Source organism: Diprion similis, chromosome 3 (genome assembly GCF_021155765.1).
Source record: "Diprion similis isolate iyDipSimi1 chromosome 3, iyDipSimi1.1, whole genome shotgun sequence".
Lineage (NCBI taxonomy): Eukaryota > Metazoa > Arthropoda > Insecta > Hymenoptera > Diprionidae > Diprion > Diprion similis.
Window position 1 is genome coordinate 10,064,634 of NC_060107.1, and position 15,030 is coordinate 10,079,663.

Sequence of the window (15,030 nt, forward strand, 5' to 3'; positions counted from 1 at the left end):
GGTAGTTTATGCTTGACCGGAGCTGGGTTGGGCCGGCAGTTTTCCCGGTTCCATTTCGTTGGTTGAGATGGATGAAATTCCATCGGATTTGTAACACTTTCAAAGCCAACAAGGGTTCGGCCAAAAGTAAGATGGCGTTAAGACGAAGCAAAAGAATGCCGGAAGGTGAGAGATTCGTTCTTCAAAGCATAGGGGAATGGAAAATTTCACCAAAAACTTATCTTCGTCTTCGTCTTCGCGAGAGAGAGAGAGAGAAAAGGAAAGAGTGACCATTACTGATTGCAAACTGTATTCATAATAACAGTTTTTATATAAGGTGTTCGTTCACTTCAAGTCACGCTAAACCGATGAATTAATTTATTGATGAGATCTTTTGGAGATGTTTAACTTTGTTGCAATCTAAAATGATCTAAAAACTTCGAAATCTCTTGAAGCCACGCGAAATTCTGAGTATTTATCTTCCGCGAAACATTACTTCTTTTGAAATATCAGAAGTTGACAAAAATCGTGGTCTGATTGCACTGGCTTCATGGATTGAGAAACTTTTTTGAAGACTTCGAGTGAGTTCAAATAGCTTCACACGACTTCAATTCGACTCAACCGACCTCAGACGAAATCAATTAAATATGTATAAGTTCAATTGAGTTCGAACGACTTCGTGTACGACAAGATAAATGAATTCTAGTAATTTCGGGTGACCTTAGAAGACTTCCGATCAATTGAAGAGACGCCACGTGAATATATTATCAGAAACCATTGATCAAGGATTAATTACCTTGAAGCTCAGTAGCGTAAGATAATTTCTCGAACTAATTGATCCCTCTAAAGATCAATGCAAGAGCGACGTCTACAAAGATAACAACAGTAAAAATTGAAATGGTAATTACGTTGTTGAATGAACAATATCGTGACGTTCAAAAAAGACAGACGGTATTAAACCCATATAGACTCTGTTATTATAACTCACGTTATAGAAAACAATTGGATTCAGATTCAGCAGTGAAATTTTTTTTTATATTTTTGTCTCCTTTTTTATTAATAAGAAGTCGAGAATCCTCGGACATAAAATCAGTTTCTCATTTCTCCCGACAAGTGGAGGCGACTAATTGCATCATCCATTAGCATAATTCGTCGGCAAAAAAGACTCAACAACCGCCAAATACGAAACTCTTAGATCAATCTTAAGCGTTACGGAAGCAAAAAATTTCACAAGTGGAATAAGGTCGAGATGAAAAGATCAGTGTTTGATACAATACGAAGCTTTCCGTCAATATATCACTTTCGTCCAACTCTGAACACTTGCTGTATACGGGAAAGTAAACGGGACTCTGACGACGAGGGAATAAGATGAAAAAAATATTGATTGTTTATTAATTCCCTGTCATGTATGGTGAATCAGGATTTTCTTCTTACACACTTCTTTTCGTCTGACAAAGAACAGTGTTTGCTCGAATGACCACCGTGCTACGGGTTCTTAAGGAAAAATATACTTCGTGTACTTGGGACGACTGACTATGCAGCATCTGGCGATATCCGACTGCCGATCGATCAATCACTGTTCGTTTATGTCGGATGAAATCACGAGGCATGCAAACAACCTAAGAGCGTAGGTACATGCATACATGTGATCTGTGACGCGACGAAATCAGTCGACCACAAATCTCAATCGAGTCGAGCAGACCGAAGTATAAAACTGCAGTCAAAGATTTAACTTCGCATTATGTTAATAGTTGGTTAACAACGAGTACGAAATTTCTGCAGTGATAAACAGTCCTTTTTATAATTTATAATGGTCACTTGGGGAAAACATAATTATATATCATCAAATAAATTTATATGACATTATATGTTGAATTTGACTGGATGAAATTATTTAATATTATACGTATATACTTTTACATAATTTTGATCAAGTTTATAAAATTTTATAGAATCGTACGAAACTTTAAGAAAAAATATAATATTTCTGACAGTCTACATGTCTCGAAATTTTCTATAAATTACAATATCAACAATAATTTTGGGTTCCAGGCGGAGAGTTTGCTCTAAACAAGCACCAACATCGGTCACTCATCATCTGCACCGAGGACGTCAAGTAAGGTATCTATTCATTTGTCCGCTTTTACCATAAGAGTAACATATTCTGTGACTAGGGCCGAAAGTAGGCGATGGCGACGAGTGTGAAGTTTGTTCCTGAGCGAAGCGAGGGTGGCAATTACATGAATTGCGATCGTCAATTTTTGGCCCGATTTCTACACGATAGTTTTTTCACCACACTTGTACGGAAAGTACAATTTTCCGCCCCTCGCATAAATGGAAAGTTGTACTTTCCGATGCAGGGGTTGATGAAAAATAGTATACGTCACACGGGAGTGAAAAAGGCTATTTGAAACTGCGTTTTTGACACCCTCACCTTCGGCTTGGGTGTCAATCTTGCACGCAGTTTCGAAAAGCCTACTTTCCCTCCCTAGATGCGTAATATACTATTATAACTATGAAATGAAAGTGGTGGGGCTTTGCGTGGTAGTTTAGCTGGACACGAGTGGTCAATATTTTATCTCTAGGGACGTAAAGGATCTCCCATTTCCCACGGGACGAAAGTGAAGCAATAGTGGACTGCGCATGCGTGAACTTATCTTTACAGCGCTGATTCTCATTTGAGAACTTATGACATTCTATTACCACAGCAAGAAAAATAAATGTTGAAAAGGAAATTGACTAGTAAGAGTGGCAGCATTGATTATAACAATAACCAACAATGGAAACTGCTTTGCTTTTCTATCTCGAGACTGCGCTACAAAAAAATTGCGCTATCTGCAATAGGTTGTCTAATAAGGGTCCTATACTAAAGCATCGAGTGTCAACTCGCCGACTGACAATTTGGTTAAATAATGGTACTTTCGTACCGCTAGACTGCTACGTAAGGCCCACTTTTCGTGCACGGAAGATAAAAAAAAAAGTACATCCACAATTATTCACCCCGAATTATGGCTTCCAGACTGCTCTTCGTGGAACCCCAGAGCAAGTTCTCGTGCTGCCCAGGATGGACTCAAGTGACTCGTCTCAGTTTCGGCTGCAACAAGCGTGAGTAAGCCTCTTAGACCTTACAATTCCCTGGTCCATCCCAAGATCCCCATGAAAAAAGTTGAAAGAAGGGAGACGAAGAAGAAGGGATCAAATTAATAAACCTGTGTGATCATTCTTCGTACTTTACGGCTTGGCCATTGAATCAAGGAAACTTAAACAAACTAATGCAATTTTAAATTTGTTCTCGAGATAAAATATTACAACTAACAATCATCCTATCTGGATTTATTGTATTTCATATTTTTCTACATACTGTAATAGCCATGATGTGAAGATAGAAAAAAAGGATTTTCTTTTGACAAACTTCTTCGTGACAGCGTACGAGAATTTTGAAAATTTGCTATTTACGGAGAAATTTCAAGACTCTGTAACTTTCGACTGTTGAATTCGTCATTCAAAATCATAATTATTACTTGATAATTTTACATTTTTGGACAAATGTGTCTAGTTTTCGACCCCCGCATCTGCCTGATACGCTATTAGCATAATTTCTTGGAAAAGGGATTCTCGATCCATTATGCACAAGGTGCCTCCAACGCCTTTTGCGTGTAGACAAGTAGGTGTGCACGCACTTCGTGTCGACTGTTTAATCAGTGACACGCATGCCTGCGACGTACCAATGAAGACACACACGTATGATGGTGTTTCTCGTGCAAGGACAGGAATCGGCTGAATCCTCTGGATCAAAAGTTTGGAAAAGAGAAAAAAATAAAGGTTTCAGAAATCTCAACCAATGTTCTATATCTTGTCCAAAGATTTGGCGAACACGATTAACCGGAACGTCACCAATTTTTTATAGAAATGAATCTCTGGAAATTCGAACATCAGAAGCGAAGGTATCAAGAATTTGAAAACGGTTTTACAATTTGCATCTTTCAAATAATTAAACTCTGGTGTTTATCAGATTCTCTCTTTTTTTTCGTCACTTTCACTTCTCAGAAAATCTTTACAAAATACTGAAAAAATTATTACAATATTGGAATATAATTTTAATCGAACATCTGTTATAACGTACTCAAAGAAATTAAACCATTTTCATTCACCTTTGGCCAATTTTTTTTTTTTTTTTTGTTCAAGATCTCTAGAGATCTTCATCGTGGACAAAATAAACCCGAAAACATTAGGATCGAATCAAAAACACCAGAGTTGAAATCATTTTTAAGGTTCTAATTGCGGAACCTTCTCTCAAGTTCATCTAAATTATACAATTTTGATTGTTATTTAAATTTACTTCAATTCAATCGTGTCGTAGTACGGTAAGGACGTTGTTTAATTCCTCTTCGCTATCATTGACGCGAATAACATTGCTGGAAATTTTTTAACGCTTCCTTTCCCTTCCTAACTTTTGATTAAGGCGGTGACCGGCCGACTCATCCTTAAGCACGCTTTCCCAACAGACGTTACAACTTGTGCCAACAGAGAGCCAGCTCTGCCTCTCTTGATTAGCTAAATATAGTCGATCACACCGCTGGAATTCCACATTAAGTAGATCGTTCTGTAGGCCAACTTTATTTACCTTCGAAAAGAACTTTTCTTGCAATTTTTAACCATTCTTTAATCACTTTTTGGTGTCAATAGTACCTCAGTCAGTTTAAAAATAGGAAGAAATTCTTCACTTCAGTACAGATTGAGGTAAAATTGATCTCTAGGGTGAGAGGCGACGATATAGTTACAAAATTTTTCTTTCCGAAATCAACTGAACTTGAAATTGGTAATTTAGAAACCCTCAGAGAAAATTTTGCTAAAAGATATGGAATTTAAAAGATTTTTACCAGTGTTAAGTATCAGGAGAAAATGGGCTCAGGACTTTAATTCCATGGTGATGATGAATGAAAATTCCAGTAGCAATGAATTTGTAAATAAAATCGGCAGTGGATCCAATTCTCGTTGAAACTTGTTTAATGTTTTTATGAAAATTTCTCAATATTAATAATGTTTTTTATAGAAAAACTTCCAACAAATAGCGTATAACTGAGAATCTGTATCTCATGAGAAGTTCAGAATCAGGAAAGTTAATTCATCAGCTGTTAATTATAATTTTTAATGAAACTTTCAGACTGAAATACGAATCCGCATCCGTGAATATCGCTGTGCTCCTTTTTCCTTGTTTATAATTGAGAATAATAAAAACTAGTTGCTGGTTGTTCGTGCTTCGGAACACGATATTATATATATATATATATATATGTTCATGTTTTCACTCTTCCAATTTCACCTCTGCAGTTGCTTGCCCCGCGTGTATGAATGGCGGAACCTGCGTTGCCTCAGGAATATGCAGCTGCCCGAAACAATTCACAGGAAAACAATGCCAAATTGGTAAGCTATGCTAAAATCTCAGTTTTTTAATATAATTTCTTACTTAAATTATAATTGTAAATATATAAATTCAGATTTTTAGTATTAAATACACAAAAGACTCGCAAAATGCAATCGATGAATCAGAATTTCGTTTGATTATTACGTTTTTTTTCCCTTTGTCAATCGATTAATGATATCATAAATAAAACAAAAATAGATGACAGATTTGAAAGTCTGAAATAAATCACAGACGTTAAAAAAAACTTTTATAACAATTAACTTGCATCAAGAAAAAAGAATACCGGTTGTCTACTCGCGAGTGAATTATCGGCAATGATAGCGAACGATTCGATTCGCAATTAATAAACTTTATCGGTGTGTCCGTCGTAAATAACAAGTCCGAAGAATCGTTGTAGGAGCGTAATTAAGTCGGCAGTTCTACAGGATACATGTGCGGTCGAGCGAATCCTGCAGGACACTCTGCAGCTCGAAACACGATTACTTCTTACTATCTATTCCTTTTCATGTCTGTTCCATCTTGTAATTCATTGCCGATTTCGATGTCGTATACCAAAGGCCTAATTATCGACTCCAATTTAGATATCGAGAGGTTGTGAAAGCGGTAAGAGAGAAATAACTAATCGACTTATTTCCTTATTTTGTTATACATTTTGTTATACTTTCCTTATGCAATTAGTGCACTGAGCGATGTAATTCTCTTTCAATTTCGCATTTATGCAATATCAGTCGAACCAATGAAACGATCAATTCTGGTTGATTTTCGTATAATGCCATCAGTTTTTTTGTAAAATTTTTTACAAAAGACGGTGTTTAATGAATAAATAATTATTATCGATCAGCTTCGGTACTATATCACTCTAAGAATATTGTTTCAATCGATCATTATTATTATAATTGTATGATTATTCTCCAAATCAATAATAAGCTACAGATTCAAATACTACGAAGTTCTCATTGTTGTTATCGATTATTCGTTAATAAAATCCTCAATCGAATAAAATTTGATTCACAACGAAGTTTAAGAATACGAATTGCTAGTTGAACTCAACTTCGCAATCTTATCGTTTTCGTTTCTGTATACTGAACAACACTTTGGCAATTACTATATAGACACATGTCAGTGTATTTTCGCAGACAATAATCGTAATCTAATCAGTGTCAACAATTGGTGAGCAATTTCAACAAGTCATAAATAAAAAAATAAACTCCTGTCATCATATCTGGAGATCTATAATTAAAACATTGAAACATCAATGTTCATGGTGGGTGAAACGCGTCGCGTGACTTAATTGCCTTTCTAGCAAGCATGTGAATTATTTATACAATAAGTGGGTGGGCTTACAGTTTATTTATTTATGCGTGATATATCTATTTTTTTACCTACCCACGCGAATCGCGTCAATTAGTTTAAAAGCTTGCGACAATTTTGCCATAATTTATTTTATCATTTTCTCTCATAACTTGTTAATATATTTTTATTTTTTGATGTTAGTTTTTTTTTTTTTTTCACTATCTCAATCCCTACATTTTCTCTTTTCTATTCAGACGTCGACGAATGCGTAACCGAAAAACCATGCGCCCAACTCTGCCAAAACACTTTCGGAGGCTACCAGTGCTTCTGCCGAGCCGGTTATCAGCTCCGATCGGATGGGCAGTCCTGTCATAAAAATGGTTTGTACTGAAGTGCTCGATCTATATAGTTATACTCGCATGCTGAGAAAAAAATTCAGGCCAAACGTGATAACGAATTATTCATATTAAATACCAAATATGTCGAGTACACAATTACTGTACCTGTTTTATGCAGTGGGGATGAAATCCTTGACGAAAATCTACTTCTTTTATCACTTTTAAATCCACTTATGTGAAATTAGTGTCACAATACAAATCGAGATATTAAATGTTCTGCAATTTTTTTTTTTTTTTTTTCGTTTAATTTTGAACGACATTAAAATTCCACAGCTTTTCACGATGTGACAGACTTGTTTGTATTATTCACAAATGCGGTTGTTCACGAAAGTTTTACCGGTATAATAGGTGCAGCGCACTCGCTCCATTCACCGATTTATATTTAAACGTCCTTTGTAAACTGTTCACGTTTAAATAATACGCTTCTTGCAAAATATATTTCTTCAAATGAAACTTAAATGACGACGCAAAGCTAAAGCGAAAGCTATCAGCGGATTTTTTTCGGAATGCTTTGTTATTGTCTTTATTAAATATGTACGATGTATCATTTTATGTTTATTTGTGCATATTGTTGCACTCAGAATGGCTTATTGAACGTCTAAGAATTTCATTGATCGTTAATCTCTGCAATGAAATACACTTTAAACTGCATGAATACCGCGTGAGATGCATGATTGAAGATGTGAAATTGTTTTTTTACAGTTATTGAAAAATTGATAATCTACAAATGATGCTTATTTATCCTCTGCAGGTAGCGACGACACAGCTTTCGAAGCTCGTGATCTCGAGGCTGACTACAGAACGACGACGATTAGGACATCCAGTATTCCACAAGGTACTTAGAACACCGCAAACTGTTATAGCTTTGACAAAAAACCAGTTCCGTCGATATTTAGCATAAACGCGTGTATAACCCACATCTAAAAACTATCCGAACTCCTACGCGACAAATTTAGACAGCTCCTTCGGAAGAGGCAAGCATTTATAAGAAAACAAAAATACTCTTTGGCGCGTGCGCGCTTTATATATATATAATATATATATATACGTATGTATAAACTATACGAATAGGTATATATATATCGCTCGTTGTTGGACCATGTGCGTTTGCTCAACGCTTCGGATTTGCTCTTTGGTTTTTTATTAAATTCGTTTTTTATTCTTTATTCGATAAATTTTATTTTTCTAATTAGGGAAAGTTTAATCTCGCAATTATTTGACGTTTTTTACACCGTTCTTCATCTATTTATTATCCATTTTATAGACACAGAAAACGATGTTGGCGACAGGGACTTTGACACAGATTACGAATTCATTTTGAAACGACTCACCAAACTTGAGAAGGTACGATAATCAATTCTTATTACCAATCGCTAAAAAAACCTTGAATTGCGACCCAAGCTTCTGCATTTTTTAATCAGTCTTCATACACGAATTGTTTTTTGGGGAATTTTTGTTTTTAAATTAACCGTAATAATTTGTATAAGTATTAGAAACACAAATTGACGGATTTCCGTTTTTGCCCATCAGCAGTCGACGATATTTGTGTAATACACATTAAAAAAGCATAATTTTCCAGGATAAATAATTCGGTTATAATTGAAATAAATTAATTCAAAAAATTTCATAAATCCCTTTACAATGAAACGTGATCTGGAAATCGTGGGGGATACTTGATCTTAGCAACGAAAAAAATGTACAATTTATGCAGTATTCGATATGTATATTTTCGGCTCGATGGACAAAAATAAATCGGACTATTTAAAGACACTAGCGTATATGTATTCTCAAATAAAAACTTAAAATTGGTTCAATATTTCCTTTCAAGGCTGCATGAAATAGTTTCAACTGTAATCAGAATTTTTCGAAACCGAAAGTTAGTACAGTTACAGAAATCGTCTGTAAATTGAAAGTATTCAGCATCGTGCAATTACCTTTGAAACTTGTGATTAAATATCCTTTCGGCTCGAACAATAATTTTTTATGCAAACTAAAATGATGGCGAAAGTCATTGAAAAATGATCTTACAACCAACTAAGTCTCAGGAACTGAGAATTTAACCCGTGAGTCATCTCATCGCCTTTGGCTTACTGATCTTAAGGGGATGGTATACTTAGTCTTTACCGACCGAGTACGAGGTCACTTATTTCCCTTATTATCAGAGCCTAACATCACTAATGTAAATATGCCGCAGGTAACATAATTTCTGATCCAATGCTTAAAACATTATCCAAAATGTCTTATTTTACATGCAAACAAATTTACATGCATAACACCATGAAATGTATTACTACAAATAGTGGTAACTCAAATAGAAGAATACATTTTCTGACATTATATTTGCGAAGAAGAAACTTTTTTTGGATATTTGTGTCCGGCATTGCGTACAGAATTGCTCTGACAGCGACTTTTTCTAATCAACTATGCACGAGCTCTGATTGTAGTGAAAAAGTGACGATTTACTCGGCCGGTAAAAACTGACTATAGCATTCTCTTAAGGTAAAGAAGAACAGAAACCCAACCATTTTTCCATTGATTCCAGCATCTTCTAATCGTGTTCCTCGGACAATCACCCGATATTTCTCTCCACACAGTTTGTGGTATACACCTAATTATCCACCTTGGAACATGTGTTTCACATACGTTATATATTATTTATCTTGACAATTTTATGTGATTTTCCATTACCCACGTGCTGAGGAGACCTATAATACTGACAATAAATTTTAACACCTTCACATTTAGCTAGTTTCCCGGAGTAAACGGCGAGACGCTGGGGCAACGGAGATGAGTGCCAAAATAAATCTTGCTATGGAAAACATGGGGGATGTAAAGAGGGCCGTTGAAAGCCTGGTAAGTAACGAGTAGATCGTGTTAAGTGCTCCCGGTTTTCTCACAGAAAAAATAAAAAATTTACGGAGAAAGTACATACATCGATTCTCCTACATTTCACCGCAAATCTATAATTAACTATTTCGCCAGCAGTCTCGATGCAAGTGAGACAGCTGAACTGATGCTAGATTTGTTAACCGTATTTATTATTAGAACCAATAATCAATTATTAATATACCGGAAACCGTGTGCACGCATTAGAATCTAAATCATCTGAAGACGCCATTTGGTGTGAGAAAATATGAGGCATTGAAAACACCATATTTAATTATAAAATTCAAATGTTGCCGTTTTTTTCTCTCCACATTAAATTATCGTAATGAAATAGCTGTACAATAGCTTGCACGGAGTTAATTGCGCCCTTGCAATCGTGTAATCCACATGACACGATCAGCTGATTGATCTTTCCAGCGCCATATTGCTCATTTCTCGGAACAGGATGATGATTCACTGATAACTTCAAAAACAAACATTCCACATGATCTGTAAATCTGAAAAGCTGGTAATGAAATTGATGAAATGATTTGTTAAATATAACGAAGTCGATGTAATGGGCCCAAATTATCTCGTGGTTTACTTATTCCTTCGTTGAGTGAATGATTAATGGATCCCGTGAATCCATAGTAAAGGAATCCAATAAATCGTGTTTGTTACTTTGCGGTAACAAGCTTGTTAACCGTATTCATGAATTTTTTACTGTATAAAACTGTATATAATACGAAAACACAGGGGAAGTCGATGACATGTATATACTTGAATTGTAAGCGAATAGTCGTGAAACCGTATCGGGTCGGTGAGTGTATTTATATTGAGTGAGAGACACTTGGCCTCGATCCAAGTTTTAAATTAATAGAACACTGCTAATTGTTTTCGTGTAAAATGATTGTTCGCGATTTAGAACCCTACACGAATCCCTGTGATCAGTGAACCTAGAAGAATTCTAACGGAGGCAACGATGATATTTGTTTCAGCGGCTCATGCAGCAAGAAATATACGAGCTGCGAAACAGGTTGACTAGTTTTGAACGAGAGTCAAGAAAGATAGAACACATCGCGAATCGCGTAACAGACCTTGAGTCCAGGTTCAGGATAAACTGTGGAGCTTTCGACGGTAATATGATGTTCTGCCAAAAATTTCGACGCTAAACATTTTTCTATTTAGTGCTATATCATTACTATTAATATTGTTGTATTTTTTCTGTAGGAAATGGTAGAAGAATTTGTTGAAGAGATAAAGATCAACGCGTGGAAATCGCACCACGACCTATATTTTTTACAACGCTTTCGTGGATACATTACGCTATTATATCCAATGCATATGACATTGCAAAAGTTTTCAAATAATATTTTCGCGACCTCCGATCGTGAGATTATGCAATTCCTCACGACTTTTTGCACTTAAGTCAATCCCAGTTTCGACATCTCACTTTCATTCTAAAACCTATTTAAAAGAAAATCAGCGAAAGAATTGGAATTGTTTAAGCAAACGTGTTTTGTCGTCTAATTTTGATACGTGAACATATTAAGAAAAACAACCAGCGAGTGAAAGTTGGTAAAATTAAGTAGAAGAATAAATAACCGGAATGAAATACGACCAAATATTAAGACTATCGATTTTTTACTCTTAATGTTTGTGACACTTTTGGATCGATGATTTGATGAACTGTTATTTCTTTCTAGGGGTTATCAATACCATTATGGTAATATTTGAATTGTTTTCTTGCGTGTGTATATCGAGGCAGAAAATGAATCCACGCCGGATTTAACGTAAACAGATTATTGAGGTGAGCCAGTAGCGACGTAATCTTTAAGAGGTCAGTTATAACCCCGTCAGTTTCGTTGAAAAAAAAATACCACCTCATGTCAATAAATATGAGCAATAATAGATGTGAAATGAAATTCTCATCTCATCTTATAATACTAATATTGCGTGAAAGAAAATGCGTACTACTTGTTGTTTTATTGTACTTTTTAATTTTAATTTTGATACTGTAGTATTACTGATTTTTATACAAACACATGTAGTTTTTTTTTTTTTTTCTTGTAATAATGCAAATCATGGTAAAAAATGTACTGTTTATTCTAGTTTTTGATATCGTGTAATAATATTTCTAATAAGAAATCAATATAACAAATATCTAAATAATTTTTTTAGTTTAGTATTCTCAAATACTTGATGGCTGAAAATTTGAATCAATTTTTAGGATTGTAACAGGGTTCATACACTTTTTGAAATCGAAGATTCTTTTCAGGTACGTATTTTTTCATGAGGATCGAATTCCTGCAGGAAGTTGGAGAATATTATACCGCTCAATATTGGCAATTTTGAAAAGTAACAATACTATCAATATCCCCCAATAGATAACTTACTATCTATTCACTTTTTACGAATGGATATATTATATTTTTCCTCAAATTCCCATAAAAGTAACACCATATTTCATATTGAGCTGTAAAAATGATCCAATTCCTTACAAGGATGAAATTTCCTGATTGTTCTTAGTTTTACAGATTTTCTCGATGCGTATCAACCCTGAGTAAGTTTCAAACTGCAATTCATTGAATCATGTAGCTTTACAAACCCTTCGAAAGATAGGCATAAATAATATTGAGACAAATCTTGGTATACTATCTGTATTGCTAAAAAATAATATTTTTTCAGCTTTTTTTTTTGTACAGTTTCGAGTTGATTCGTTTTTTGAATCGGTTCAATTGTCCCCACAAGATCCAGCAACAATAATAGTATACTGCTTAAGTCTATAATTCAATTATTTCTTTCCCTTGTTTCGTGGTTTTTTAGTTTTCTTCTTGGTTTGTTTCGTCGGTGCATTCTTTCCCTTAGTTCTGGCGTGCTTGTGCTTGGTAATTTTACGCCTGCTCATCCATACCGGGTAGTTTCCATGCTGATCACGCATTGTTCTTTTATTAAACACTCGGGCACCTTCCACTTCCATTGTGTCTTCAGCAGTTTCGGTTTTCTGTTTCTCCTTGGCAGCAGCCTTTTCTTTTATTTCCTTTGCGTCTGTCACTGTTGAATTTGAGAATATATTTTTAGTTTCGCAACAAATTCACTAGCTAAAATACAGGTTAAGAAGTAAATGAAAAATTCTGAGTTGCAGTTGTTCCGTAGCATTTGAATGAAAACTCAAGTTCTCAATTTGTAAACCACGTACAATTGAAGTTAAAAATCTTTCGAAGCTCTGAATGATAAAATTCTCAGAAGAATATAAATATAAGGTTTATTTACCGGTAGCGATCTCTTGAATCTCGCTCATCTCAGCATCCACAGGGGCATTCTCGTCGATGCCAAGGGTCTTCTTTAGTCTAGCGAGCTCTTTTTCTCCATATCGTACTCGCTTGACAGCTCGACACTTTCTCCTCCACTTGCTACGCAGTGATTTGGCCATGATTTTGTGTTTTTAATACCTGCAAGTTTATCCATGTTTACAGGTTGTTCTAAACAATTTGAATCGACCTAATACAGTGGTCCAACGCTTGAGTTATTGCGTGTTGAGAGATCTAACCTCAAATTCAGACCACGCGCCGTCTTACAAGCACAACGCCTAACAAAATTCCTGACAAAATTATGCCTAACTTATTATTTATATATGTAAGGGCCAAAAATGTAATGTGAATGATAAATCGAGAAAATAACGATACTAACCTCCTGGAAACTACGCCGCAATTTGCTATTCTTATTACCTCGTGTTGATCCCGTTTCAACCACGATGAAAGTGGTCAGCTAAGTGAGTCAACTCTACAATGTAAGAAGACTCCTCCACGTTCATATCAAGGCGCAGCTGTGACGTCATAGCGTAAGTCGTCAAAATGGCGGTATAAATACGCGCAGTCGCATGTGATCGCATTGGATAGCTAATTCTAACCAGAATCATTTTTTCCACATTCGACACTATTAAATCAATCGCTCATCACCCTTGGTCCATAGTAATGCTTTTTTTTTAAAAGCTATGAGCAATAAAGAACTTTCCATCTATTCAGTAGCGTCTCTACCGGGAGAATCTGCAACGAATTTTGGAATCGTTACTGGAATACCCTTCATCACCGAAAAACGAGTGGAGTTGCGTATCTCTTGTATCTCTTCTTCCATGATCTGTAGACAAGCACGCTGTACATTCGACATAACTAACAGGATTGATCCAAATGTTGTGCGCACGTGTCTGCTCCTGCGCAAAAGGGACTCATTTTACGCGGCGGATTTACGAAACGTCGCATCGAACCGTCAAGTCGCGGATTCAGTTTTGGGATATCGAAATATTGAAGAAGAGCGAAGGGAAAATTCTCTGACGTAAGCGTACGGGGAAAAACCACAGTTAACCTTGTTAGCTTTTATATCGGAGGTGTCAGCGGGTTTCAGTTATTGAACCAGCAAAAAGTTTTTCATAACGCTTGCAAACGTAATTTATTCGTTACTGAAATTATTGTTCGAATAGGTTTTTACTGAATAGTTGTTTTTGTTTTACGTCATGAACGTTATTGAGACAATCCCCAGAACCATTGATGAGTATGGCAAAAATAGTTTCTTTCACGTTTGAAAATGTTTTTAACAGTATTTAATTTACAAAAGTATTAGGATCGAGCGTAAATTGTCAACATTTTTTTCCTTGTTCTTTTATGAGAACCGGGATGAATCAAAGTTGAGTAAATTCTCAGTACTCATTGAACCATATCTTCGGATTCAATTTTCTCATGATAATGAGTTACGGATCTGCATTTAATATCTATTAAGTATTACAAGTCTATTAAATGCAAATTGAGATACATTTATCAATCAACTATTTGATACCGATATGTCTCATGGTAACAGACAAAACTGATTGATCCAAACACAAGTGAGTCACTTTGTTGATACTTCAATTATTAGTTTCTGGAGTCTTTGACGTGTTGAAGCAAGATCCAAGATCCCATTCAGGGTACAATATTAAAAAAAGATAGCTGAAAAGTACTTTCACGTACTATCACTGTCCGATAATCAAACTCTCTTTTCGCAATTCGTCAGCCTGGACACCAGAATTAACCTATCGTT

The 15,030-nt window shown here is 35.5% G+C and overlaps 2 protein-coding genes and 1 long non-coding RNA gene across 3 annotated transcripts in view; 1 reads left to right on the forward strand and 2 right to left on the reverse strand.

Annotated features, from left to right (window-relative positions):
• LOC124404913 overlaps window positions 1-11,827 on the forward strand; it is a 26,435-nt gene extending 14,608 nt beyond the window's left edge. Inside the window, exons 2-10 of the mRNA XM_046879407.1 lie at window positions 2,032-2,100; window positions 2,999-3,084; window positions 5,311-5,403; window positions 6,952-7,077; window positions 7,847-7,930; window positions 8,360-8,439; window positions 9,841-9,948; window positions 10,959-11,097; window positions 11,191-11,827. Coding sequence (XP_046735363.1) covers window positions 2,032-2,100; window positions 2,999-3,084; window positions 5,311-5,403; window positions 6,952-7,077; window positions 7,847-7,930; window positions 8,360-8,439; window positions 9,841-9,948; window positions 10,959-11,097; window positions 11,191-11,213 — 808 coding nt within the window. The 3' untranslated portion in view covers window positions 11,214-11,827. The remainder of the gene's footprint in view (window positions 1-2,031; window positions 2,101-2,998; window positions 3,085-5,310; window positions 5,404-6,951; window positions 7,078-7,846; window positions 7,931-8,359; window positions 8,440-9,840; window positions 9,949-10,958; window positions 11,098-11,190) is intronic.
• LOC124404916 overlaps window positions 10,253-15,030 on the reverse strand; it is a 22,903-nt gene continuing 18,125 nt past the window's right edge. The window contains exon 3 of the long non-coding RNA XR_006929036.1: window positions 10,253-10,444. This is a non-coding gene — a long non-coding RNA (uncharacterized LOC124404916). The remainder of the gene's footprint in view (window positions 10,445-15,030) is intronic.
• Window positions 12,045-13,775, reverse strand: LOC124404915 (protein LLP homolog). Its single transcript, XM_046879410.1, has 3 exons — window positions 13,651-13,775; window positions 13,234-13,412; window positions 12,045-13,014 (listed from the first exon to the last, which is right to left on the reverse strand). Exons 2-3 carry the CDS (start codon window positions 13,391-13,393, stop codon window positions 12,755-12,757), a joined length of 420 nt encoding a protein of 139 aa, XP_046735366.1. The 5' UTR covers window positions 13,394-13,412; window positions 13,651-13,775; the 3' UTR covers window positions 12,045-12,754.